Source organism: Gorilla gorilla, chromosome X (assembly GCF_029281585.2).
Source record: "Gorilla gorilla gorilla isolate KB3781 chromosome X, NHGRI_mGorGor1-v2.1_pri, whole genome shotgun sequence".
Classification (NCBI taxonomy): domain Eukaryota; kingdom Metazoa; phylum Chordata; class Mammalia; order Primates; family Hominidae; genus Gorilla; species Gorilla gorilla.
Genome location: NC_073247.2, coordinates 114,068,234 through 114,094,167, shown reverse-complemented (window position 1 = coordinate 114,094,167; position 25,934 = coordinate 114,068,234). Strand labels below are relative to the sequence as shown.

Sequence of the window (25,934 nt, the reverse complement as noted above, 5' to 3'; positions counted from 1 at the left end):
CCTCTATACCCTGAGTGCTCCTCCAGAGACTGCACTGGTTCTCCCTTAAATGGCAAGCTTTCAGGTCTCATCGACAGATTTTTTGTGAGCAGGCCAGGGATGATGTTTTGTGCTAGTCACTCCTGTTGGGGTGGGAACCAGGTGTCTTGGATAAGGTGGAGATCTCTGCCTTGGACCAGATGGGTGTAATCTGTTTGGGCCATGGGTTTTCAGATTAGGAGTCACTTTGGGCTGGTAGTGTCTGGCATAGAATAAGGGCCTAATTAATATTTGTTAAATGAATGCATTTGATGTAGGTTTGGGATCATCGACAAAACCACTTTTGAGAATACATCCATCTGAACCATTTCTACCGACCTCTATTTATATTTATTCCAGAGCTATTCGGGCTGCAGAACTATTTCATAACCTGACTGCAAAACTAGAACAAATTAATCTTTTCTTCTGCAACATTAATATTTTTTCATTAATGCATCCTTAGAAATAGAACTGAGTACCTCCCTGCAGACTGTGGCTAGAACTGCAGCTTTGAAGATCTCAGAGAAGGAGGCTTTTGCAAATAGTGCTGACAGAAATGAGGAGAGGCGTTCCCTGAATCCAGCAGATAGAGCTTCCTGGACATCTGGTCTCTGTAGGAAGAATGTTCTGGACCTACAGGCATGTTGTGTTCACTCAGCCTTGTGACAGACAGGAAGCATCATCCCTGTCTCAGAGAAAGGGAAGAATGTGTGGTCTGTGTGTCCGTGTTGCCCATGCGAGCAAGTATTAGTGTTTCGTATTACATGCTTCTACAATTAGGTTACAGATACATGTACTCCAAATCATGTTGGTAAACACATTGCCACACAACACTGGATCCCACTGCACATTTCTTTTCATGTGTTATGTATTACATATGGCCAAATTTTGTTTCTTGTTCAGAATATGCTTTTTAGTGCTTTTTTTCTTTTCTACCTCTCGGTGTTTTAATATTTGAACTGATAGTTTTAAAATAAGAAAGTAAGAGAGTTCCCTGTACACAAAAGTAATGGAACAATATCCACAGGTTGACCAGGGTTACAGAGTACCCCCAGCAGGGGTGGCCAAAAAACCCAGTGGAACACAGCCAGGGCTTCAAAGTGGGTTTAAGATTTTGAGTCCCTGCTCTACAGTTTCCCAGGAGAAGCACACGAGTACTTTTAAGCATAAAGTGATATTTTCATAAGGATTTTCAATGATATTTACACCAATATACACTGCCACTAACCGTGTGTGAGTCTAATTTTCTGCAATATGCCTAACCATTCAGAAGTCATTCTTACACTTTGATCCAGACATTTCACTTTTTGAATTTATTACATAAATCACTCTCTGTCTAAATATATACATATAATTATACGGCTGTGCTTTACAGGTTCTTTGGGACAGAAGGATGACGGGACCAGAGAGTGGCTGATATTGTCAAAGGGAGAAGTAGAAATGACTGCCCTTGCAATGAAGTAGACATGGCAAGGAAGGGGCATGAGTACCTGACATACAGGGTGAAAAGGCCAAGGGATGGATGTGTGGGTCAGAAAGAAGAGGGTGAGGACAGAGAAGACAAAGAAACACACATTGAAAACGCCTCCAGGGAAGTGAATTCATCCTGGTGATATGCTCCCCTCTGAAAACCCTCCTTCCTTCCTGTCCATGTACATCTTGCCTGTCCCTGTTACTTCACTTCAAGTTGAACACCAGAGAAACAGTTCCCACACAGTCCGAAAAAAGGAGAGATGGTATAGGGCAACACTGTGCAATGATGAGTCTCTTGGACAGAAGGCTGGAGTCGGGACATTGGTTCCAGAAACCACACCCATCATTGCCCAGCAGACTTTGAGTGGGCCCTGTCGTACTGCTCATTTCAGCCTTGACACAGAGTCGCACATTATTGGTTATGGGCCTAGGATTTGTGGTCAGATCCATCAGGATTTCAATCCTGGTGCTGAATTCTATGATCCAAGGCAACTAACTGACCTCACTGTGACTCAAGTTCTTTTTGCTTGTTTTCCCCCTAACTCAAAGATAGTAACAGTTTCTACCTCATGGGCTACTGTAAAAATTGAGTGAGTTAACACACGGAAACACGTGAAAACCACCTGGAGAAATGCCCGTGACCTAACAAGCACTATAAATAAGTTGTCTGTTACTATATCGAGAATGTAGTACAACATCTGGCGTTTATTGAGGGAGAAATATGTGTTAGTTGCATTCGTTGTTATTAGTCCTCCTGGAAATGACAAGGAAAAGAGATGAGTGAGTGGCATCTGGTTGCCATGTCAGCTATTAATGTATTTTACAAAGCGGCAGTAGTAAAACAGGGCAGCCCCGGCTCCAGTGGGGAATCATCTGACATAGGGGTTCAGGGAACCAAAATAGAAAGCTCAGAGCATGAAACAGGTTATGCGGAAGGATTCGGTAGGGAGCTTAAGTTCCCGTTTCCGATCTTTCAGGAAAAAAAAAGTGTATTATTATGCAAGAAATGTTTCAGGTTTAAGTGGCAGACTATAAGCAACAAGGTAGAATACTCGTCACACCACGTGATACAAAGGGAAAGAAAAACAAAGTCAGGTTATAAAACTGTATATTACAGTATGATTCCTCCGAAGAAAATATTAATGAGAAGTTATGTTTTCATTTGTAAATATAAACACAAACAAGTCAGGGTAAAGGGACACGTGAGAATGTCAGCCATGTGTAGAAGTAGGTGGCTGGAATGCAGAATGGTTACACTTTCACACCTACGCTTTATACTTGTATAAGAGGATGTTTATGGCCGGGTCAGGGTTTTGTCAAGTGCTTGGGGAGAAGCACTTTTCCTATCGACCCATATACAGCATAATGGAAACCGTTTATTACTGGCAATCAAGTGTGAATATCTTCTCTCTGATTAGTAAGCTAACCTCACTTTTGACGACTCATTCAACTTCTCCTGATCCCAGGTTCCTTACATGTAAAAATCAGAGATTAGGGCTAGCTACCACCTCAATCAAGATATAGAACATATAACACAACCCAAAAGGTTTCCAGTCGATCTCCTCTTCATCCCTTGGCTCCGTGCAAACATTGATATACTTTCCGTTACTATATATTCGTCTTCCTGTTCTAGGATTTCACACAAATGGACTTGTACATGCTGCACCCCTTTGGGTCTGGCTTCTTTAACTCGGCATAATGTTTCTGAGACCCATCCATGTTCTTGACTTTTCCTTGCTGAGTAAAAGCCCCTTGATGGATATACCATAATTTGTTCACCTTTGATGTTGTTTTAATGAAGTTTCAGGGGGAAGTGAAAGGAGATCCTTGCCTTCAAAAAGCCATCTTTCTTGGGCAGTCTTCTACTCTTTCATAATAGACACAATTTCATCCTTTATCACTCCTTTGCCTCTCTGGGGAAATATTATCTTAACGTCTGTTTCAGCCTCTTCCATTCTTTCTGTTCCCTCAGTGCCAATTATTGGATTTGTTGAGTTTGTGCCATCCCTTCCTTGCTGACCCTGGGTTGTGGATGTCTTCTGCAGAGGAAGCTCCACTGCTGAATCAGCCCTGGGCTCACAGACACTTAGCTTTAATCCATACCTTGCTCTGGCTTTGCCGGCAGTTTAGCTTCAAGCCGGACACAACCTGTGGTGGCCCCGGCTTTACCACTGTGTTTTCCCATTTCCTTTCTCTTTGAAAAAGACAATCTTCTCGATGTCTTACATGGGAATCTTTATTTCACATTTTCCAGTGTAACTATGTATTTATTATTACTGTAATATTATCATTCTGAAACCACAATTATAAAATTTTAAAATTAAATATTGTAAAAGGCTTGCATTCTTATGATTTAAATTGTTCAAGCAGTTCTCCACCATGATTACACATTAGAGCCACTTGGGGACACTGAAACAATTCACTAGCACCAGGACACACCCAAAACAATCAAAGCAGAACCGTGGTTAGATCCAGGCAACCACATTTTTAAACTCTCCATGTGAATTGCAGTGTGCAACCAAGGTTGAAAACAACTGTGTTAAAGCCTCAGTTTTTGGCTTATGCTTGCCAGAGGATCCTAGCAATAGCTGCCTCCTCATTTTGCTGACTTCCCACTCAGCACTGTTTTGGGGACCCAGTGAGTCTATTAGCTTAGAGGTCAGCAACTTATTAGCTTAGAGGTCAGCAACTATGCCCTGTGGGCCAAATCTACCCCAGATCCCCATTTCCTTCAAGGTCTTTTGCTTGCAACCAATTTTGCTGCCAAGTACTCTGTTAATCAAGGTCCCAACTTGCCTATGCCAGAATTCACTCTAGCTCTTTCATACAAACAAGATATCTCTAATAAAATATATTACATAGCTTACAAAAACTCTGTGAGGGCCAGAAAAGCAGGCCTGGATGCTGCACAGCCAGGAGAAGTCCACCCACGTGATGGAACTGCTACAGCTGAAATACCACTGCTGCCTGCCCGTTAATTGACATGCATGACAGAGACTGAATTCTAGAAACTCTGCAATGGCTGCCGCATGAAAACTGGAGACCTCCCTCATCACAGGTAGTCCACCCCACATATGGCTCCCATGTTACTCAGTTCCACCTCTGAGTCTCATGTTGGCACATACGCTTGATGCGATAAATATCCCATTTGGGACCCTAACTGCAAGGGACTCTGGTAAATTGTATGTGTGTGAGAGTGTATTTGTGTGTGTGTGTGTGTGTGTGTGAGAGAGAGAGAGAGAGAGAGAGAGAGAGAGAGTGTGCGCACATGCGTGTGGTCATGTGCATGTGTGTTTCCTTTCATGTTCCAACTTTCTAGTCTCTACAGTACAGGAAAGCATATAAGAATGTTTAAGAGTGTTGGAATAGTGGCCAAGTAAGCAGATTCATCGTATATTTCACAAGGCATGTCTTCTGTTGTAAATGGTATATTTACAATAATGATGGTATTTTCTTTGTTACAATGGTTTGTGTATGTTCGTCTTATATCCAACAAACTTGTTAATCTCCATTATTATTTTTAATTTTCTGTAGCTTCTCTTGAGTTTCATATGAAGAGCGTCACGTTGACAGCTTTTTCACTTTTATACACGTATTAATTTATGTATGTAGGCATGCATGTATCACAGCTTACCGCACTGCCTAGTATGACATATGGCTTACTGCACTAGACTCAGTACGACATTGAACAGAATTCGTCATACCAGTCATCTTTATCCCCTTTCTGATTGTAAGGACAATACTTCTAATGTTTTACTATTAAGGGTGGTGTCTGATGGGGTCTATTGTTTTGATACCCATTGTCAGTTTAAAGAGATAGCTTTCTATATTACCGATCTGCTGAGAATTATTGGTATTGTTGTTGTTCAATCCCGGTTGGTTAATTTATTGCATACTTTTTTTTTTAACTGGATCTTTTGTGGTATTTGTCCTGTCCTCCTCCCTTTATTCAGCTAATGTGTTAGATTACATTATGGATCTCTTAAAATGTTAACCTCAGCTTGCATGCTTGGGATTAAACACAACCTCGTCATGCTGTATTATCTGCTTTACCCATTGTTGGGTTTAGTTTGCTATTAATTGATTTATATTATTTGCGTTTATGTAACTAATTCGGGTTGGCTAGTAATTTTGCCTTTGCATGTATTCCTTGTCAAGAATACATTGAATAAACCAAGGTTTTCTATTCCTTCAGTTTGGAAAGTTATATATATTTTTCCCCTGGAATTCATCTATTTAATCTAAATTTTCAAATTTTCACATCCTTTTCATAATGTGATCTTTTTCAATCTTTTCTGTCACTGTGTGACACTATCTTCATTCCAAAAGTGGCTGACCCGCACCACCTCGCTAATTTTCTCTGCCCATGTGGCCAGAGATTTTATCATTATCCTGCGCTTCTGAAACACTGACATCTAGCAATTTTGTTCAACTCTCTCACATGGTGTTTTCACTTTCATCAAGGTAGGCTCTACTTTTTTATCATTTTTCCTCAACATAGCGGAAAGACATGGGGATTATTCCACATTAAGTAAATGATCAATGAAAAGTCCTTTCATCTACCACCTGGTTTTATTTTTATAATTGAATACAATGGATATTCAAATATCCAATACATTCCCTCATTTGGAAAAGACCTCTGGCTTATCAGTGCTGGTCTTTTTAACCAGTGCCATCGTGTCTATTCAATTAAACTATCAGATGATTAAGGAAGAGGGCATTGCATCACTGATGTAAAAGAATTTTTACTATAAGCTTCCTTTAAGAGAAGAGCAGGCAGCGTAGAAAGAAGCAGAAAGGACACCGACTTTGAAATCACGCCTGGGTGGATTCAAATCCTGATTCTGTCACTTACAGCCGATGTGATGTTAGGCAAGTACTTAATCCCTCCCAGCTTTGATTCCTTCATGCAGTAGTCAGTGCTGCCATTTACCAAGTGTTTACATTCTCCCCTGTACCAGGCACCCGGTAGGACTGCCCGACCCGACTGCCTTCCTTGGGGCAGGGCCGTGCATGTGACTAGCTCTGGCCAATGGGTTGTGAGTGACGAGTGACACGGGTTATTTCTGGGTCAGAACCTTTGGTTGTTGGTTTGAGACCCTCTACGGCTCTCTCCCACTCTGACGCAGTGAGTAACCCTTTTCTAGATGGTGGCTGCTCCATTAGTTTGGGTCTCTGAGTCATTCCAATAAGAATCGCTCAGAACCCAACATCCACCACCCCGTGAAGGATATGCACCTGGCATAAACATGCAGCAGGAGTGAGAAATAAGTCACTGAGGTTTGGGGGTTGCCTATAAGCACAGCGTTACACTCAGCCTCTCCTGACTCATATATCTCATCTGTCAATTAAGATAACACCCTCTCAGGACTTTCCTGAGGGTTAAATGCAGTAACTTGCATGACAGCCGAGGTTATCACAGTGCTTGACATATGACAGGGGCTCAAACTATGGCAGCTGTAATTATTAAGTAATAATAAAATGGTTCTGAAGAAGTGTGGTTTTTTATTGTGAAAAATGAGCGGTACTGCATCTGCTTGTCCTGACAGGTAAGTTGTATCTTGTTTTCAAGAGTGGGGGCACTTTATTTGCTGCCACAGGTAAGGCTTCCTAATGACTTGCATTTATGCACATATTGTTTGCCACCACCATGGTATCAGACGCATGCTTGGCGGTATCTCTGAAGAGTAAAAAAGTAGAAAGATTCAAGCAGGAGAGACTGACTGATGACATGAGATAAAATGAATTAAAGAGCAATAATCAATGTCTTAATGAGCAGACTAGATTACAACTATTATAAACCCACATTCCATTGTTCTGAGTAAACAAAGGCACAAGGTTTTAAAGTGTTAGAAAATGTAGTCTGAACAGGGTTTCCCCAAATATTTTCTGAAGAACACTGGTACCTCAAATGCTCTGTGGAAAAAAATGTTCCATTCCCATACAAGTTGGGGAAAGTAGCCCCCCCTTTGAGACTCGTGTTGTTTATTAGCATATCATCTAAAAAATTCCTACAGTATTCGTTTACCTTCAGTTCTGTATGTCCCACACTTCTTCAGAGTAGAGCACATTTTGTTGTTGCTTTGTCCTGACGCTACAGTCTCACAGAACGAACTTGGAAATGCTGAAATGAGAGAAAAATAGATTATTCAACCTACATGTAATATCAAATATCACAAGTGACAATATTCTCTAACCATCTGACAAGCAATATTTGAAACCCCGTAAGTTTAAGCACAATCTTGCTATTTGCTCAACTTCATTCACCCAATACCGCTTTCATGATGTACCAAATGTTATCACCCATGATTGTACCTTAAATCCATTCACTATACTTTTCCACAGGAAGAAAAGGAGAGAGTTTTCAAAAAGGAATCTAAGAAGCAATCATTAGAAAATCAGGGGTTGATGGGGGGAGAATCAGAAACAAAAGAGTGTGAAGCTATACTACTATAAGCTACTGAGAGATCCTAAGCGCACACACACACACACACAAAAATTGTCACCCACTCCCAAATGTACTTTTTAAAGCCAATGGAGTTCAAATAAAGTATAACAAGTAAATTCTGAATCTTCACATCATGACGACTTGGACACCTTTATTGAAATATCAAATTCTCTTTTTAAAAAAATTCCCGATTCCCCTCTCTCCCTTTCGCCCACCCCGCTGAGCCCAGGTTTAGAAGGTTTAGTAGAAAAATAAATCATGGAAACAAAGAGAATCTTTACATAATCAAATAAGAGACAGAAATTAAGATTGGGTCTGGAATCGTCTATACAAACTGGGATCTAGGCAGTCTCAAGTGTCCTTAATAACAACATGGTCTGAGGAGGGGCAGACGACAGAATCACCTGGCACAGACGGTGAATCGGGCAGAGTGACAGGCAAGGGTAGGGCTTTTAGTGTGGGGGCGGGAAGGGGGGGGGATCCCATCAGGCTTCCACAGCCCTGCCCCTGAGAAACGACTTACGAGTTCATGAATCCCTGCCGCCCCACTACCAACCCTACCCCTATCCCCCAGCCCCACATTCTGCCCCAGTGCCTTCTCCTCCTTCACTTCACTCTCTACCAACAACAGCTCCTGTGAGTCCAGGATCAAGGCGGATGGCAGACATAGATGCATGGGTGCGCACGCACACACACACGCACGCACACACAGTTTCTCTGCCAGCTGTTCACAAGTTCGGCCACATTAGGAAAGTCCTCCGCTGCCTCCACCCAAACCCCCCATACACCCCGACCCTCCCGCACCCCCCACCCTCCCCACCCCCCCACCCCACATCCCCACCCCTCCACCCCCCTCCCCCACCCCACATCCCCACCCCTCCACCCCCCTCACCCCCCCACCCCCCTCACCCCCCCACCCCACCCCCCCACCCCCCTCACCCCCCCACCCCACCCCGTCCCACCCCACCCCACCCCGTCCCACCCCACCCCACCCCGTGTCCCACCCCACCCCACCCCACCCCCTCAGAGCCTCTGCTATTTGGAGATTGCTCAGCCAATTCTCAGTAAACTTCTAGTACCGGCTGGTTCCACTTGCACCAGACTTCCTTCCAGCGCGGCAGGATATGAAAGTTGCCGGAAGGCATCAGATCTGAGCAGCAGTTGAATAAAACTTCCGCCTGAGTCAGGGTGTGGAGCCGGAAGCACCTCTCTGACAGGATTCGGAGCACTCAATCGTCACGTGAATGGGAGGGTGCGGAATCTCACGTGACCATAAGAGCCACATGTACCACAGCCATTGGTTAGCTGCGGTGCTCACAGGACCGCAGAGGCTTTGCCTGCCACGAGATGACAGGAGCCACTTGGCTGCCCACACACGCATCTGCAGAGTTTGGCAGCTCACAATCTTCACGTGACAGAGAGGAATGAGCCTGACACTGTGGCCATGGGGAGGGGTGAGTGGGAGCAGTGTACATGACCATAGCATCCACATGACCCTAAACAGTAGGTCATCTATATGACTTCGAGGGCTGAGACTTCCACATGCTGGTAGCCAGTAATGGCCAGGTGAGGGAAGAATCCATGTGAGCAACAGGGTTCAGGAGTCCACCATACTGTAGTGACTGGAAGAGCTGGGCCCATCACATGACCATAGGAGCAACATGACAAGAGAGGCCACATGACCTCAAAGTTTTAGAGCCCTTGGTGCTGATATGACCAGTAGGGCCCTATCAGTAGGGCTCATAATTGTAGTGTTCACATGATGGTGGCATCCACGTGGCTTGCAGCCTTAGGATCCTGCAAGGCTCAAGTACCCAGGATAGGTGGGTGAGCTTGGGTCAACTTCCTGACAGTAGAATCCAACCACTGCAGAGTTCTCCTGATCTGCATGTTTCAGGAGACCGTTCTGTTCATGAGACCTGGGGCTCTGAGATTTCCCATATTACTGAGATGGTGGTACCTCCAGATAACCTCCCACAGCACACAAACTTGTGCTTTTGCTACCCTCACCTCACTTTTTTTTTTTTTTTTTTTGAAACGGAGTTTTGCTCTTGTTGCCCAGGCCGGAGTGCAATGGCATGATTTCGGCTCACTGCAACCTCCGCCTCCCGGTTCAAGCGATTCTCCTGCCTCAGCCTCCCAAGTAGCTGGGATTGCAAGCGCCCACCACCATGCCCAGCTAGTTTTTGTATTTTTTTAGTAGAGACGGGGTTTCACCACGTTGGCCAGGCTGGTCTCGAACTCCTGACCTCAGGTGATCTGCCCGCCTTGGCCTCCCAAAGTGCTGGGATTACAGCATGAGCCACCGCTCCCGGCCCCCCCCATCCCTCTTTAATATATTTTATGTGTTTCATTTCTAACAACACGTGAAATTTAATACTTCACAATGAAAAAGGTCCTCACTAAAACCATAATCATAGACACTACTGCAAGAGCCTAAGCAGTCCGTGCAGGTAAGCACTGTTTACTTAATTTCATACAGGGCCAAAGGAAATTAGGGCAAACCTAATGAATTTTAGTTGTTCATTTGAAAAAGAAAATGTGTATAGTGATTAGTATGTGCCACACACTCCAAAAGGTTAACGCATTTAAGAGTGCTAACTCTATGGAGTAGGTAGTATAACAGAATTTTACAGACGAGCAAATTGAAGCACAGAGGCGTTAAATCACTTGCCTAAGAGGTCACAGACATTGCAGGTGGCAAACCAGCTCTCTCCCCCAGGCAGTATGGTGCTAGACTGTTCTGACCACCCCCGGGTTTTCCAAAGGAAATTAATTTTAGTTCAGCCTTATTAATTCACACTAACTGGAAGCCAGACCCAGTTACTGAAGAGTTGAGGTCTTGGATGTTCTCTTTGAAATACCAACTAAGAAATTTCAAGTACTATCAGTAATTAGCACCAGTCAATGCTGAATCTAATTAAGGACCTCAGGAGATTCATTTAAATGTATACATACAAACCTACCATTAATATATAAAATATGTATATAGGAAAGTCAGTGTAAAATGTTTGAGGTTAGCTGAAAACATTTCCTTCTTTAAAAAAATTACTGAAAAGAGAAAGATTAGCACTTTTAAAACATCATACCTGGCTCTGGCCTGAACTGCAACAATTTTGTATGAGTGGAATCTGAATTATAATTAGATTTCACTGTATTTTTATTCTGCCTGTGTCTCCCCAGAAAGGATAGAGAAAAGAGAAGGAGAGTACACATTGCAGTTGTTGTTAATCGCAATTTCACGACCACCTGTTTTGCTGGTTTGTGTGGGAAACTGCAGCTTCATCTGCATGTCCAAAATAAATTTGGTGGAGTGGAGTCTTTCTGATTTGCTTGCAGAGGCAAACAATGCTATACAAGCGTTGGGATTACTTTGCTAGGTTCCCGCACTGTGGCCTGGCTACATAAATAAGCAGAAGAAAACTCAACAGACCAAATTTTCCACCACAGTTAAAGTTGAATATACTAGTGAGGACAACAGGCTGTGTTAGTGGCTCTAAGGTTATCAAAGGAAGTCATGATATTTGGACGATATTGGGCGCGTTCACGGTGGTATGGCCATAGACTGAAGTCATGATAATTGGAATGAAAGACCAGGAAGTGCCAATCAGTGGGTCTCGGATAATTCTGGAGAATTATTTATGGGACACATGTAAATAGAGGATATAAAATGGGGCTACATATTTATGAAAGAGCCTATTATGAAATTTCAAGTTGGATTCAGGAAGTATCTATACAAAGTCACAGGATGGAAGCCTACTTCAAGACCTGGTATCTGCCCTGGCCCCCATTTCTATCATCACATACAGATGAACAGATCACCAGTAAAAGGCACAGCACAATTTTATCTAGCCCACCTATGCCCAACTGGAACTTACACGGTATTGATGATGGTCAAATTCTTTCACCAAAAGACAAATCCTAATTATAACTCTTACTTTAAGTCACAGTTTGCTCCTGTCAGACCTGATACTCATATCATTCACTCTTTCTCTGAGATGATTATCAGGACTTTGTTAGGATTTTTTTTTTTTTAAGTTACACCAATGGAAGTCTGTCGGTGCTCTAATATGCACAAACAGTGGGGAAAGGTAACTCTGTGGACAAAGATTCATATGTCCGGGGTCCGGTTTAGGCACTGAATTTATTAGGCGCTGTGTTTACTGGGGTGAGGCAGGTTGATAAGCCATTTCTCTTGCGTGTGATACGGCAGGATTTAATGGGAACAACTTCTCCTTCTTTTACCTTTTCGTTCTGTGGTGGACATTTTGGGGATCCATGCTAGTGGCTTTAGGAGGAGTGGCTTTACCTAACACAGAAAAGAGAGAAAGGGGAGTACTGGAACTCCCCTTTCTAGAACTTACTTACTCAGAACTCCCCTAAATATCAGAACGGTTGCGACGTTGTTAAATTAAACATAAATACTCTAACGCTTTTGGTTTGAACAGATACATACACCTGCACTAGGTGTCCTATGTAAATTAACTTTCAGAAAGTAAAAACGACTGACCTAGCAACAGCATACAAGGGAAAGCATAAGATGGGACTCTATCATTACGGGCATTACATTCAAGACCTGTTTTTCTGTGTTCCTTCGTGAAATTAATTAACGTAGCTAGAAGTAACTTTATGTCAGTGCCAAGCAGTAGGAAAAAAAGAGAAGCAGTTTCAGATAGTGCTCCCTGGCAAATTGCTCAATATGCCAACCCCTCAATGCAAGGTAAAATTCAACAGCTCTAGGTAATAGGCTCACTCTTTGAGGACTACCACAACATACAAATACAAAATTATGTCTACAAGGAAAACTTCCTTCAGGCAAAGGATGGAGAGGAGTGAAAAGGTAGGGATTCCATAGAGGGTGTTTACTGAAGAGCAGTGCCATTTGTGAAGACGCAGCTCTCTGGTCCAAACCCCCTCCACTGTGAAGACCATTTAAAACAATGAGCAATTACGATTCAAAGATTTCTAATGTATTAAAAGTAGAGAATTTTAAATTTCCCAGATTGCTTCTTGTTATCTGCTCAAGGCAACTATATTTTGCAATTCAAGAAATAGTTCTAAATACTCTGTTGGAAAATACTGTCAGATAATTTTTAAAACATAGTCAGCCACATTGTTTTCTTTTTAGTGTATGCAGCATTTATACCTTGTTTCTTGTGATCAGCTTATCACTGATAAATTATTATCAGTGATTAGATCCTGTGAAAAAAGGCAAGATATATAATGTTTGTGTTTTCTTTTAATCCTTGGATTTAAAACATCACGTAGTTTATCAACAGTTATAGAATGACTCACTGGCTGGATTGCTCAACTGGCTAAGTCAATCAAGGAGTTAGCAAATAATGAACCAGTGAACACGATTAAGCTCATTTGACAGTGTAGATGCAGACTAAGGCAAAACATGAGCAATAACACATTACATATCTTGTCTATGTGATACTACAACGTCTTTATTAAGAGCTTCCATTTATATATTGATAATTAATTTTCAAATCTGCATATTCGCAGATTGGGTGATTATCTTATTTTTAATTTTCTTTTCATATGCATATTTGGTATTGTTATGGAAACATATTCTTTTCAAAGCGTGAATAAATGTGTGCATTAGAGGAAAAGGTTGTTCTTTAATTTTGGTACATTATAGGAGTCTGACTCTCTTCTTTTTTCTCTCTTTGAGACGGAGTCTCGCTCTGTTGCCCAGGCTGGAGTGCAGTGGTGCGATCTCGGCTCACTGCAACCTCCGCCTCCCGGGTTCAAGTGATTCTCCTGCCTCAGCCTCCTGAGTAGCTGGGACTACAAGCGCGTGCCACCAAGCCCTAATTTTTTTGTATTTTTAGTAGAGATAGGGTTTCACCATGTTAGCCAGGATGGTCTCGATCTCCTGACCTCGTGATCAGCCCGCCTTGGCCTCCCAAAGTGTTGGGATTACAGGCGTGAGCCACCGCGCCTGGCTGAGTCTGACTTTCTTCTAAAGACCCAGGGCTTTTAAGGTTGTTCCATACTGAAATCTGAGGATCTTTGATATCTTTGTGAAGTCTGTGTCGCGTGTTTACAGAAAGACAAAACTTAACAGTAAATACAAAGAATTCAGTTACCTCTGGTCAAATAATCCTGACACAACATCATCTCAGGACAAGAGCGAATAGAAAACTTTGCCGACGAATCGAAAAAGAATGAAAATGGGATTTAAGCATCCCACAGTGGATGCCTGTTGAGGTTCTTCCAAAACATATACTGCACAGGGGAGAGCTCTCATGCTTTGTAACTGCCTATTCATGAATTCAATATAGGTAGCTTCTGAATAAAATATCCGTCTTTGTTACCCGAAGAGTCACTCTATTAGGACACAAGAAGGACTTGAATACTGTGGTTACTATGCTCATAGCGGTATATATAATTTGAGTCTGTACCTGCAGGTGACATTTTTGTTTACCTACACAATATACATTCCTCACCTTCCTGGCTGGGCTCAGGCCTCCATCAGTGTATCTCCTCCCAATAGAGTCATGTGCTTGAGGATATATGGCCACTTTCTTAGCTCCAAGAGTGGGCCCAGAATTAGTCTAATCTAATCCAATAATCCAATGCCCAATCCAGCAGTGGTTGGGTCAAGATTTAGCCTGGATCTTTACATCTTTCAGTTACTGGCTCAGTTAACCATGAAACTCACTCTGCTTCTGAACTCTCAGTTATATAAGCAAGTGTCTTTACTTATTGGATAAGCCAGCGAGACTTGCACTTTCTGTTAGTTGTAGTTTAAATATCCCTGACCAATACACATTCAATTTTATGGCCATCCTGGGCGTCTTACAAAGATGGCTTTCTAAAATAAAACCAACGTATTGGTCCTTTGGTCAAAGATTTTTACGTCTCATTCAGAGCTTCTACACCTAATCTTGTCACAGTCCTGGGTGATTTCAATGTCCATGTAGAAAACCAGTCTGATTCCAAGCCTCATGGTCGCAAGACCTCTTATTTGACTGCCATGCTCGGGGCACTCCCTGGATCTTGCTACTTCTTGGAACTGCCCCAACTCTAAAATAGTGCACTTTTATATTTTATTGTGGCAACCTTCTTGTAACTCTGAACATCGTGCTTTATATATTTCTTGGCTATGTTTTTGAGTGCATGTTAAGTTCAGACTTTTTAGCTCTTTGATAAATGTTCTATCATGACTACATGGTGGCCTTCTTTATTCCAAATAATTATTGTTGTCTTAACGTCTATTTTGTCTGATACTAATACAAAAGTAACAGTTTTAAATGGTTTGACTTGTGACTGGTATTGTGGGTTTTTTTATGGTTTTTTTTTTCCATCAGTTTATTTGCTTCATTTCTGTGACAGGCCGGAAGAGTTATGTTCATGATGCCCGAAATTGAGATGACATTGCTATGAGAGACAAGAGAGCCAAGGTGAGAGAAGGAGCAATGAGCAGGCAAGTGTATGACATGCTGGGCTTTCATAATCCTGCAGCTTCTCAAGTTCAGAAGACTCTCTACAGGCAAAGAGGTTCTGGTGGATGGCGGGAAAGATCTGGGACAACTAAGCCCCAGGTAAGACTACACTAAGACTACTTTATTAATCAAGAGTGGTTTCACTGAGGAGAGACAGGGGCATTTTACTGCTGAGGATTTGGGACTGGAGCACACTTAGACAGGAGGAATATGTTTTGGTGATCAATTGCACAGCATAGTGAGCAGAGTTAATAACAACATATCATATATTTCAATATTGCTTTAAAAGTAGATTTTAGATATTCTTACCACAAAATGTGATAAGTAGGTGAGATGATGGATATATTAATTAGCTTGAGTTAGTCTTTCTAAATGTATACACTTACCAAAATATCACATTGTACCCCGTAAATATATACAATTTTGTCGAATTAAAAAATAAATAAAATTTAAAAACAAATGAAAGGAACACAGTGCTTGAAGTCCAACTTTTTGCTATTACTAATAGAACCTCTCTTTTACTTCATGATACTTGACCTTTCTTAGTTTCAGCTTTCTATTTAGCTATAGACAAAATTTTCCATCATGACCCTCAATTTGGCGTGAGAATTAAATGAAACTTAGATATAGCTCTGCATAGAATAAGGGCTAAGTGGTTTAGCACTGTGGGAGCAGCTGAGTGCCAAACGCTCCTCCTCCACCACCCTCTTTATTTAATCATCAGTCCCTGGGACACCGGCTGCCATGGCTATGCACATGAATACGCTTGAGGGTAAGGAGAATGCATGCTACGGCAGCAACTGTGGTACCCATGCCTGAAAAACAATGACTGTTAGGCAACTTGGTGCCATGCTTAAGTCTCCCTGGGGTGCTGGGGTCCTTCCTTTTTTTTTTTTTTTTTTTTGCATAACTCACAAGGGCTCATCCCCAGGCCCATCTCAGGGATGCACAATCACAAATAATGTCCATATGGCTGCCCCAAGCAGCCACTGATGTTCACCGGGCTAGACACAGTGACCAAAGAGCTCTAGCTTGATCCTTGCTAAACAGGACTCAAGTGCTGTATTCGTTTCTTCAGGCTGCTATAACAAATTTCCATAAACGGGTGGCTTGAAACAACAGAATTTTAAACTCTCACATTTCTATTGGCCAAATATTTGAAATCAAGGTGTCAGCAAGATTGGTACCTTGTGGTGAGGGTGGCAGTTAAAGAGAGAATCTGTACCACACATCTCTCTTAGCTTCTGGTGGTTGCTGGCAATCCTTGGCATTCCTTGGCTTGTGGCAGCTTAACCCTAATCTCTGCCTCGGTTGTCACATGGCATTCTCCCTGTGTGTCTGTCTCTTTGTCCCAATTTTCCTCTTCTTATAAAGATACCAGTCATTGGATTAGGGCACACTCTAGTCCAGTGTGACTTTATCGTCACTTGATTACATCTACAGAGACCTTACTTCCAATTAAAATCACCTTCACAGATTCCAGGTAGACATAAATTTGGGGAGGGGGGTGCACGCACTATTCAACCCAATAGAGTCTGCCCTCTGGCTCCCCAATATTTACATTCTTACCGTGAGTAAATTATATTCACCCCATCTCCAAATCCTCCAGATCTTCACCTATTCCAGCATTAACCCTAAATCCAAAATCTCATCTAAAATTGTCAGGATCTTACCGACAAAACCTGGAAGCATTCTCCCTGAGAACCAAAACATAGTCCTGAATTACCGACGCCACCCCTCCCCCACCCCTGGCCACAGCAGCGTGGTGTGGAGAGCATCTCTGGGTGCAGGGGGAGGGAGACCACAGCATTTGTGAAGCAATGACCTCAGTGCTATCCTGTTAGAGCAGAAAGGAAAACCGGACCAAACTCAGCTCATGCCCCCCCACAGAGGGAGCATTTAAAGCAGCCCTAGCCAGAGGGGAATCACTGATCCCAGTGATCAGAACTTGAGTTCCCACAAACCTCACCATGGCAGGCTACAGCACTCTGTGTCTCCAAGTAAATTTGAAAGGCAGACTAGGCCATAAGAACTGCAACTCTTGCCGGGTGTGGTGGCTCACGGCTGTAATCCCAGCACTCTGGGAGGCTGAGGCGGGCGGATCACGAGGTCAGGAGATCGAGACCATCCTAGCTAACACGGTGGAACCCCGTCTCTACTAAAAATACAAAAAAAAAAAAATTAGCCGGGTGTGGTGGCGGGCACCTGTAGTCCCAGCTACTCAGGAGGCTGAGGCAGGAGAATGGCATGAACCCGGGAGGCGGAGCTTACAGTGAGTCGAGATCGCACCACTGCACTCCAGCCTGGGCAACAGAGCGAGACTCCGTCTCAAAAAACAAACAAAAAAGAGAACTGCAACTCTTAGGTGAGTCCTGGTGTTGAATTAGACCCAGAGACAGTGGACCAGGGGTCAGGGGGCGGGGGGGGTCACACGACATACTGAGATACCAGCTGGGGCAGCCAAGGGAGTGCTGGCATCACCCGTCCCCTAACCCCAGGCTGCACACCTTGTGGCTCCAAAGGAGACCCCTTCCTTCCACTTGAGGAGGGGAGAAAGAAAACAGTGGTGAAGACTGTGTCCTGCATCTGGGATACCAGCCCAGCCATAGCAAGATAGGGCACCAGTCAGAGTCACGTGGCCCCTGTTCCAGGACCTAGCTACTAGAGGACATTCCTAGACACGTCCTGGGCTAGAAGGGAACCCACTGCCTTGAAGGAAAGGACCTAGTCCTGGCAGCACTCACCACCTGCAAACTGAAGAGCCCCTGGGCCCTGAATAACCAGCAGTGATGCCCAGGCACTACATCGAGGGCCTTGGGTGAACCTCTGAGACTTGTTGGCTTCAGGTGAGACTTGGTACATAACCAGCAAGTGGTGGCTATGGGGCAAAACTCCTTCAGTTTGAGAAAAGCAGAGGGAAAAGTAAAGGGGACTTCGTTTTGCATCTTAGGTACCAGTATGGCCATAGTGGGGTAGAGCATCAAGCAGACCCTTGGAGTCCCCAGTTCCAGGACTGGACTCTTGGACTGCATTTCTGGACCTGCCCTGAGCCACAGGGGAGCCCACTGCCCTGAAGGGTGAGTCCCAGGCCAGGCAGCATTCTCGACAGCTGACTTACGAGACCTTGAGCCTTAAGGGAACATTGGCAGTAGTCTGCCAGTACTCCTCGGGGCCTAGGGTGGCGGTGGCTACAGTGTGAGGCTCTTGTACCTTTGGGAAGGGGAGGGAAGAGTGGGAAAGACTGCGTCCTGTGGTTTGAGTGACAGCTCAGCCACAATACTTAGAACCACAGTTAGCCTTCTAAGGTTTTTGATGCTAGTCCCTGATTCCCAGATGGCACTTCTGGGGCTTGGGGGACCTCTCTCCAATGAAGGGAAAAACAGTCCTAGCTGGCTTTGCCACTTGCTTATTGTAGAGCCCCAGGGCCTTGAGCAAACAAAGGCAGTAGCCAAGGAGTAATTACAGCAGGCCTTGGGGGAGACCCAGTGCTTGTGCTGGCTTCAGGTCTGACCCAGTGCAGTCATAGTAGTGGTGGCCGCATAGTGGTGGCTGCAGGGGTGCTTGTGTCATTCCACCCTCAGCTTTAGGTGGCTCAGAACAGAGACAGACAGAGAGAGACAGACTCTGTATGTTTGGGAGAAAGTAAGGAAAGGGAACAAGAGTCTCTGCCTGGTAATCCAGAGAATTCTCCCGGACCTCGTCCAAGACCATCAAGGTGGTGCCCTCTATGAGTCTACAAGAACCACAGCGTTACTGAGCTTGGGGTGCCCCCTGAAGCAGACACAGCTTAGATCCAAACACCCAGGTCCTTTGAAATATTTGAAAAGCCTTCTGACGAAGGACGGCTACAAATAAGCCCAGACAGTGAAGACTACAATTAATACCTAACAGTTCACATACTCAGAAACTGAAGAAAAAAATATTCACATCAGCACCATCCAGGAAAACACGACCTCACCAAATAAGCTAAATAAGGTACCAGGAACCAACCTTGGAGACAGAGAGGTATGTGACCTTTCAGACAGGGAATTCAAAACAACTGTGTTGAGGAAACTCAAAGAAATTCAGGATAATGCAGAGTAGGAATTCAGAATTCTATCAGATGCATTTAACAAAGAGACTGAAATAATCTGAAAGAATCAAGCAGAAATTCTGGAGCTGAAAAATGCAACTGGCATACTGAAAAATGTGTCAGAGTCCTTCGATAGCAGAACTGATCAAGCAGAAAGAAAGAATTAGTGAGCCTGCAGACAGGCTATTTGAAAATACACAGTCAGAGGAGACAAAAGAAAAAATACACAAAAATGAAGCATGCCTACAGGACCTAGAAAACAGCCTCGAAGGGGGAAATCTAAGAGTTATTAGGCTTAAAGAGGAGGGAGATAAAGAGATAGGAGTATAAAGTTTATTCAAAGAGATAATTACAGAGAACTTCCCAAACTTAGAGAAAGATATCAATATCCAAGTATAAGAAGGTTACAGAACACCAAGCAGATTTAATCCAAAGAAGACTACTTCAAGGCATGTAATAATCAAACTCCCAAAGATCAAGGATAAAGAAAGGATGCTGAAAGCAGCAAGAGAAAAGAAACAAGTAATTTACAATAGCGCTCCAAATGTCTGGCAGCAGACTTTTCAGTGGAAACCTTACAGGCCAGGAGAGGGTGGTATGACATATTTAAAATGCTGAAGGAAAACAAACAAACAAACAAACAAACAAAAACGCTTTTACCCTAAAATAGTACATACCCTAGAAGATATCCTTCAAACATGAAGGAGAAATAAAGACCTTCCCAGACAAATGAAAGCTGAGAGATTTCATCAACACCAGACCTATCCTACAAGAAATGCTGAGGGGAATACTTCAATCAGAAAGAAAAGGACGTTAATGAGCAATAAATTATCACCCGAAGGTACAAAAGTCACTGGTAATAGTAAGGACACAGAAGAACACAGAATACAATGACACTGTAACTGTTGTGTACAAACTCGTGTTACCCTAAGTAGAAAGACTAAATGATGAACCAATAAAAAATAATAACTAGAAGAACTTTTTGAGACATAGTCAATGCAATGATATATAAATAGAAACAACAAAATATTAAAACGTGGGGGGATGAAGTTAAGGCACAGAGTTTTCATTAGTTTTCTTTTTGCTTGCTTGCTTTATGTTTGTTTGTTTGTGCAAATAGTGTTCAGTTGCTATCAGGTTAAAATAATGGGTTATAAGATAGTATTATTGAGCCTCATGGTAACCTCAAACCAAAAAAAAAAAAAATACAATGGATACACAAAAAATAAAAAGCAAGAAACTAAATCTTATCACCAGAGAAAACCACTTTCACTAGAGGAAGACAAGAAGGAAAGAAAGAATGAAGAGAAGATCACAAAACAACCAGAAAACAAATAACAAAATGGCAGGACTACGTCCTTACATGTCAACCGTAACATTGGATGCAAATTAGAAAAACTCTCCCATCAAAAGTCACAGACTGGCTGAATGGGTGAAGAAACAAGGCTCATTGATCTCTTGCCTAGAAGAAACACACTTCACCTATAAAGCACACACAGACTAAAAATAAAGGGATGGAAAAAGATACCCCATGCCAATGGAAACCAAAAAAGAGCAGGAGCCGCTATACTTATATCACACAAAATAGATTTCAAGACAAAAACTATAAGAAAAGAAAAAGAACGTCACTATGTAATGATAAACGGGTCGATTCACCAAGAGGATGTAACAATTTTAAATATATATGCACTCAACACTGGAGCACCCAGATACATGAAGGAAATATTATTAGAGCTAAAGAGAGAGATGGGCCCTGACACAGTAACAGCTGGAGACTTCAACACCCCACTTTCGGCACTGGACAGATCTTCCAGACAGAAAATCAACAAAGAAACCTCAGACTGAATCTTCACTGTAGACCAAATGGATCTAACAGATATGTACAGAACGATTCATCCAGCAGATGCAGATAGCACATTCTTTTCCCCAGAACATGGATCATTCTCAAGGACAGACCATACATTAGGTCACAAAACAAGTCGTAAAACATTCCAAAAACCTAAAATAATATCACGCATCTTCTCTGACCACGACAGAATAAGACTAGAAATCAATAGCAAGAGGAATTTCGGAAAATGTACAAATACATGGAAATTAAACAATATACTCCTGAATGACCAGTGGGTCAATGCAGAAATTAAGAAGGAAATTGAAACGAATGGCAATGGAAACACAACATACCAAAACGTCTGGGATATGGCAAAAGCAGTACTCAGAGGGAAGTTCATAGCTATAAGTGCCTACATCAAAAAAGAGGGAAATTTTCAAATAAACAACCTAACGATGCCTCTTAAAGAACTAGAAAAGAAAGAGCAAACCAAACCCAATATTAGTAGAAGAAAAATAATAAAGAGGAGAGCAGAAATAAATGAAATTGAACTGTAGAAAACAACACACTGAACAATCACTGAAACAGAAAGTTGATTTTGTGAAAAGTTAAACAAATGAGACAAACCTTTAGCCAGACTAACTAAGAAAAAGTGAAAGAAGATACACGCAAATAAAATCAGAAATGAAAAAGGAGACATTACAACTGATACTGCAGAAATTCAAAGGATCATTAGTGGCTACTACTATGAGCAACTATACGTCAATAAATTGGAAAACCTAGAAGAGATGGACAAATTCCTAGATACAAACATCCTACCAAGATTGAATCCAAAACCCGAACAGACCAATAACAAGTAACGAGATCAAAGCCATATGAAAAAATCTCCCAGTAAAGAGAAGCCTGGGACCCAATGACTTCACTGCTGAATGCTACCAAACACTTAAAGAAGAACTGATACCAATCCTACTCAAACTATTCCAAAAAGGAGAGGACAGAGTACTTCCAAACTCATTTTACCAGGCCAGTATTACCCTGATACCAGAACCAGACAAAGAAACATCAGAAAACAAAAAGAATGAAAGAAAAAGAAAACTTCAGGCCATTGTCTCTGATGCATATTGATGCAAAAATCCTCCACCAAATACTAGCAAGCCCAATTCAACAATATATTAGAACAATCATTCATCTTGACCAAGTGGGATTTATCCCTGGGTTGCGAGGATGGTGCTACATACACACATCAATCAAGGTGTTACATCAGATCAACAGAATGAAGGATAAAAGCCATATGATCATTGCAATTGATGCTGAAAAAGCATTTGATAAAAAATTTAACATCCCTTCCTGATAAAAACCCTCAACAACCTGGGTATAGAAGGAACATACCTCAACATAATAAAAGCTATATACAACAGACTGACAGCTAGTATCATACCGAATGTGGAAAAACTGAAAGCCTTTCCTTGAAGAACTGGAATACGACAAGGATGCCCACTGTCACCACTGTTGTTCAACATAGTACTAGGAGTCCTAGCTAGAGCAATCAGACAAGACAAAGACATAAAGGGCATTCAAATTGGAAATGAAGAAGTCAAATTATCCTTGTTTGCTGATGATATGGTCTTATATTTGGAAAAAAAAAAAGACTCCACAAGAAAACTACTAATAACTGATCAACTAATTCAGTAAAGTTGCATGGTACAAAATCAACATACAAAAACCAGTAGCATTTCTATCTGGCAACAGTGAACTACCTGAAAAACAAATTTAAAAAGTAATCCCATTTAAAATAGCCACACATAAAATTAAGCACCTAGGAATTAACTAGGCCAAAGAAGTGAAGGATCTCTATAACGAAGACTATAAAACACTGATGAAGAAAATTGAAGAGGACACCAAAAAATGGAAAAATATTCCACGCTCATGGATTGAAAGAATCAATATTGTTAAAATGTCCATAATACCCAAAGCAATCTACAGGTTCAATGCAATCCCTATCAAAATACCTATTTTGATACCATTTCTATTCACAGAAATAGAAAAAAAATTCCTAAAATTTATATGGAACCACAAAAGACCCAGAATAGCTAAAGCTATCCTAAGCAAGAACAAACCTGAAGGAATCTCATTACCTGACTTCAAATAATACTACAGAGCCATAGTAACCAAGACAGCATGGTACTGGCATAAAAACAGATGCATGGAACAATGGAACAGAATTGGGAGTCCAGAAAGAAATCCATACACCTACAGTGGTCTCATTTTTGACAAAGGTGCCAAGAACATATACTGGAGAAAGGACAGTCTCTTCGATAAATCGTGCTGGAAAACCTGGACCACCCATATGCAGAAAAATGCAACTAGACCCCTATCTCTCCCCACATACGAAAATCAAATCAAAATAGATTAAAGACTTAAATGTAAGACCTCAAACTCTGAAACTACTACAAGAAAACATTGGGAAAAATCTCCAGGACACTGGTCTGGGCAAAGACTTCTTGAGCAACACCCCACAAGCACAGACGACCAAAGCAAACATGGACAAACGGGATCACGTCAAGTTAAAAAGCTTCTTCACAGCAAAGGATACAATCAACAAAGTGAAGTGACAAACCACAGAATGGGAGAAAATATTTTCAAACCACCCCTCTGACAAGAGATTAATAACTAGTATATACAAGGATTTCAAACAACTCTATAGGAAAAAATCTAATAATCCGATCGAAAGATGGGCAAAAGATTTCAATGGACGTTTCTCAAAAGAAGACATACAAATGGCAAACAGGCATATGAAATGGTGTTCAACATCATTGATCATCCGAGAAACACAAGTCAAAAATTCGATATCATCTCACCCCAGTTAAGATGGCTTATATCCAAAAGACAGGGAGTAACAAATGCTGGCATGGATGTGGAGAAAAGGGAAAGTTCCCACACTTTTGGTAGGAATGTAAATTAGTACAACCATTTGGAGAACCGTGTGGAGGTTCCTCCAAAAACTAAAAATTGAGCTACCATATGATCCAGCAATCCCATTGCTGAGTATGTACCCAAAGGAAAGGAAATCAGTATGTCAAAGAGATATCTACACTCCTATGTTTGCTGCAGAACTGTTTACAAGAGCTAAGATTTGGAAGCAACCCAAGTGTCCATCGACAGATGAATGGATAAAGAAAATGTGGTGCACATACCCAATGGAGTACTCTTCAGCCATGAAGAAGAATGAGATCCTGTTATTTCCAACAGCATGGAGGGAACTGGAGATCATCATGTCAAGGCAAATAAGCCAGGCACAGAAAGACAAACATCTGATGTTCTCACTTATTTGTGGGATCTAAAATCAAATCAGTTGAACTCATGGACACAGAAAGTAGAAGGATGGCTTCCAGAGGCTGGGATTGGTAGTGGGGAGTTGGGGAAGTGGTGGAGATGGTTAATGGTTAACCAGAAACAATGAATAAGACCTATTACTTGATAGCAGAACACAGTGACTATAGTCAATAATAACTTAACTGTATATTTTAAAATAACTTAAGGAATGCAATTGTATTGTTTGCAACTCAAAGAATAAATGCTTGAAGGGATGGAAGAAGAAGAAGAAGAAGAAGAAGAAGAAGAAGAAGAAGAAGAAGAAGAAGAAGAAGAAGAAGAAGAAGAAGAAGAAGAAGAAAGAAGGAAGAAGGAAGGAAGAAGGAAGAAGGAAGAAAGAAGAGGAAGAGGAAGAGGAAGAAGAAGAAGAAGAAGAAGAAGAAGAAGAAGAAGAAGAAGAAGAAGAAGAACAAGAAGAAGAAGAAGAAAAAGAAGTAGTAGTCGTCATCATCGTTGTTGTTGTCGTCTTCACTGGCACCTTCCAATTATGATGGATCTCAGACCACAGGCAACTGACCAGTGTGGGTGGTCCACAAATATGTCCCTATATGTATATCCGAGTTATACATTTGCAAGCCAGTAAATGAATTCCAATTAGGTCTGCAGAAACTGCGAACTCACTAGTAGATCTTGGTCAGAACTCTATTTACTACCTGGCCCGCACATGCCCCCTTTCTAACAGGGTGCCACAATGACTTTTGGGGTATCAGTGTCATCTCCTACTCTATGCTTGACATTTCTCAAGATAACTGGGCATTTTCCTTTCCACAGTTCATGGTGACGTGAATCAACGGATGGATGCCTCTTGAGGGGAGGTCTGAGTGAATCATTACTGTGTCCACAGGCTGTGGTGCTGCACAGACCTTCTCTTCCTGGGTACCCAACCTCCTTTTCAGTCGAAAAGTTCCAGATGTAAAAAATTGATTCAGGTCCAGGAATTGAATAAAGGATCCCGAGTTTCCTGTGGCGGGGGTTGGAAGGGCTGCGAAACTCTTCAGTCTACTTGTCATCAGTCTTGATTTCTTCTGATGGCACATGTTGAGAAGTACTCTGTTTTACTCAGGAGTAAGGTGGCAACACATTCTGTTAACAATTTCCATAGCTCTCTGTTGTCAGGTTTCCTTGGGGCTCATTACAGTAATTCAATCCACCTGGCTGCTGACAGTCAAATGCTGACACCTGCCTTCTATAGTTTCAGGGTCTTGTCATCTCCATTTCTATCTGTGCGCCTACTTCTGTACTTTCTTCTCTTACTGTGATTTAACCCTA

General features: G+C 42.1%; 1 protein-coding gene across 6 annotated transcripts in view; it reads right to left on the bottom strand.

Moving 5' to 3' along the window:
- The window catches only part of LOC129523474 (nuclear RNA export factor 2), a 64,558-nt gene that overhangs the window by 12,090 nt on the left and 26,534 nt on the right, over positions 1-25,934 (bottom strand). For 3 of the 6 annotated variants that reach the window (XM_055376607.1, XM_055376608.1, XM_055376609.1), the window contains exon 1: positions 498-699. Coding sequence is in view for 3 of the 6 variants with exons in the window: in XM_055376604.1 (XP_055232579.1) it covers positions 7,520-7,562 (43 nt within the window). In the remaining 3 variants the exon portion in view is untranslated. Of the gene's footprint in view, positions 1-497; positions 700-7,519; positions 7,616-9,018; positions 9,169-25,934 lie in introns of those variants that run through there. The other 3 variants (XM_055376606.1, XM_055376605.1, XM_055376604.1) reach the window with 2 other exon arrangements.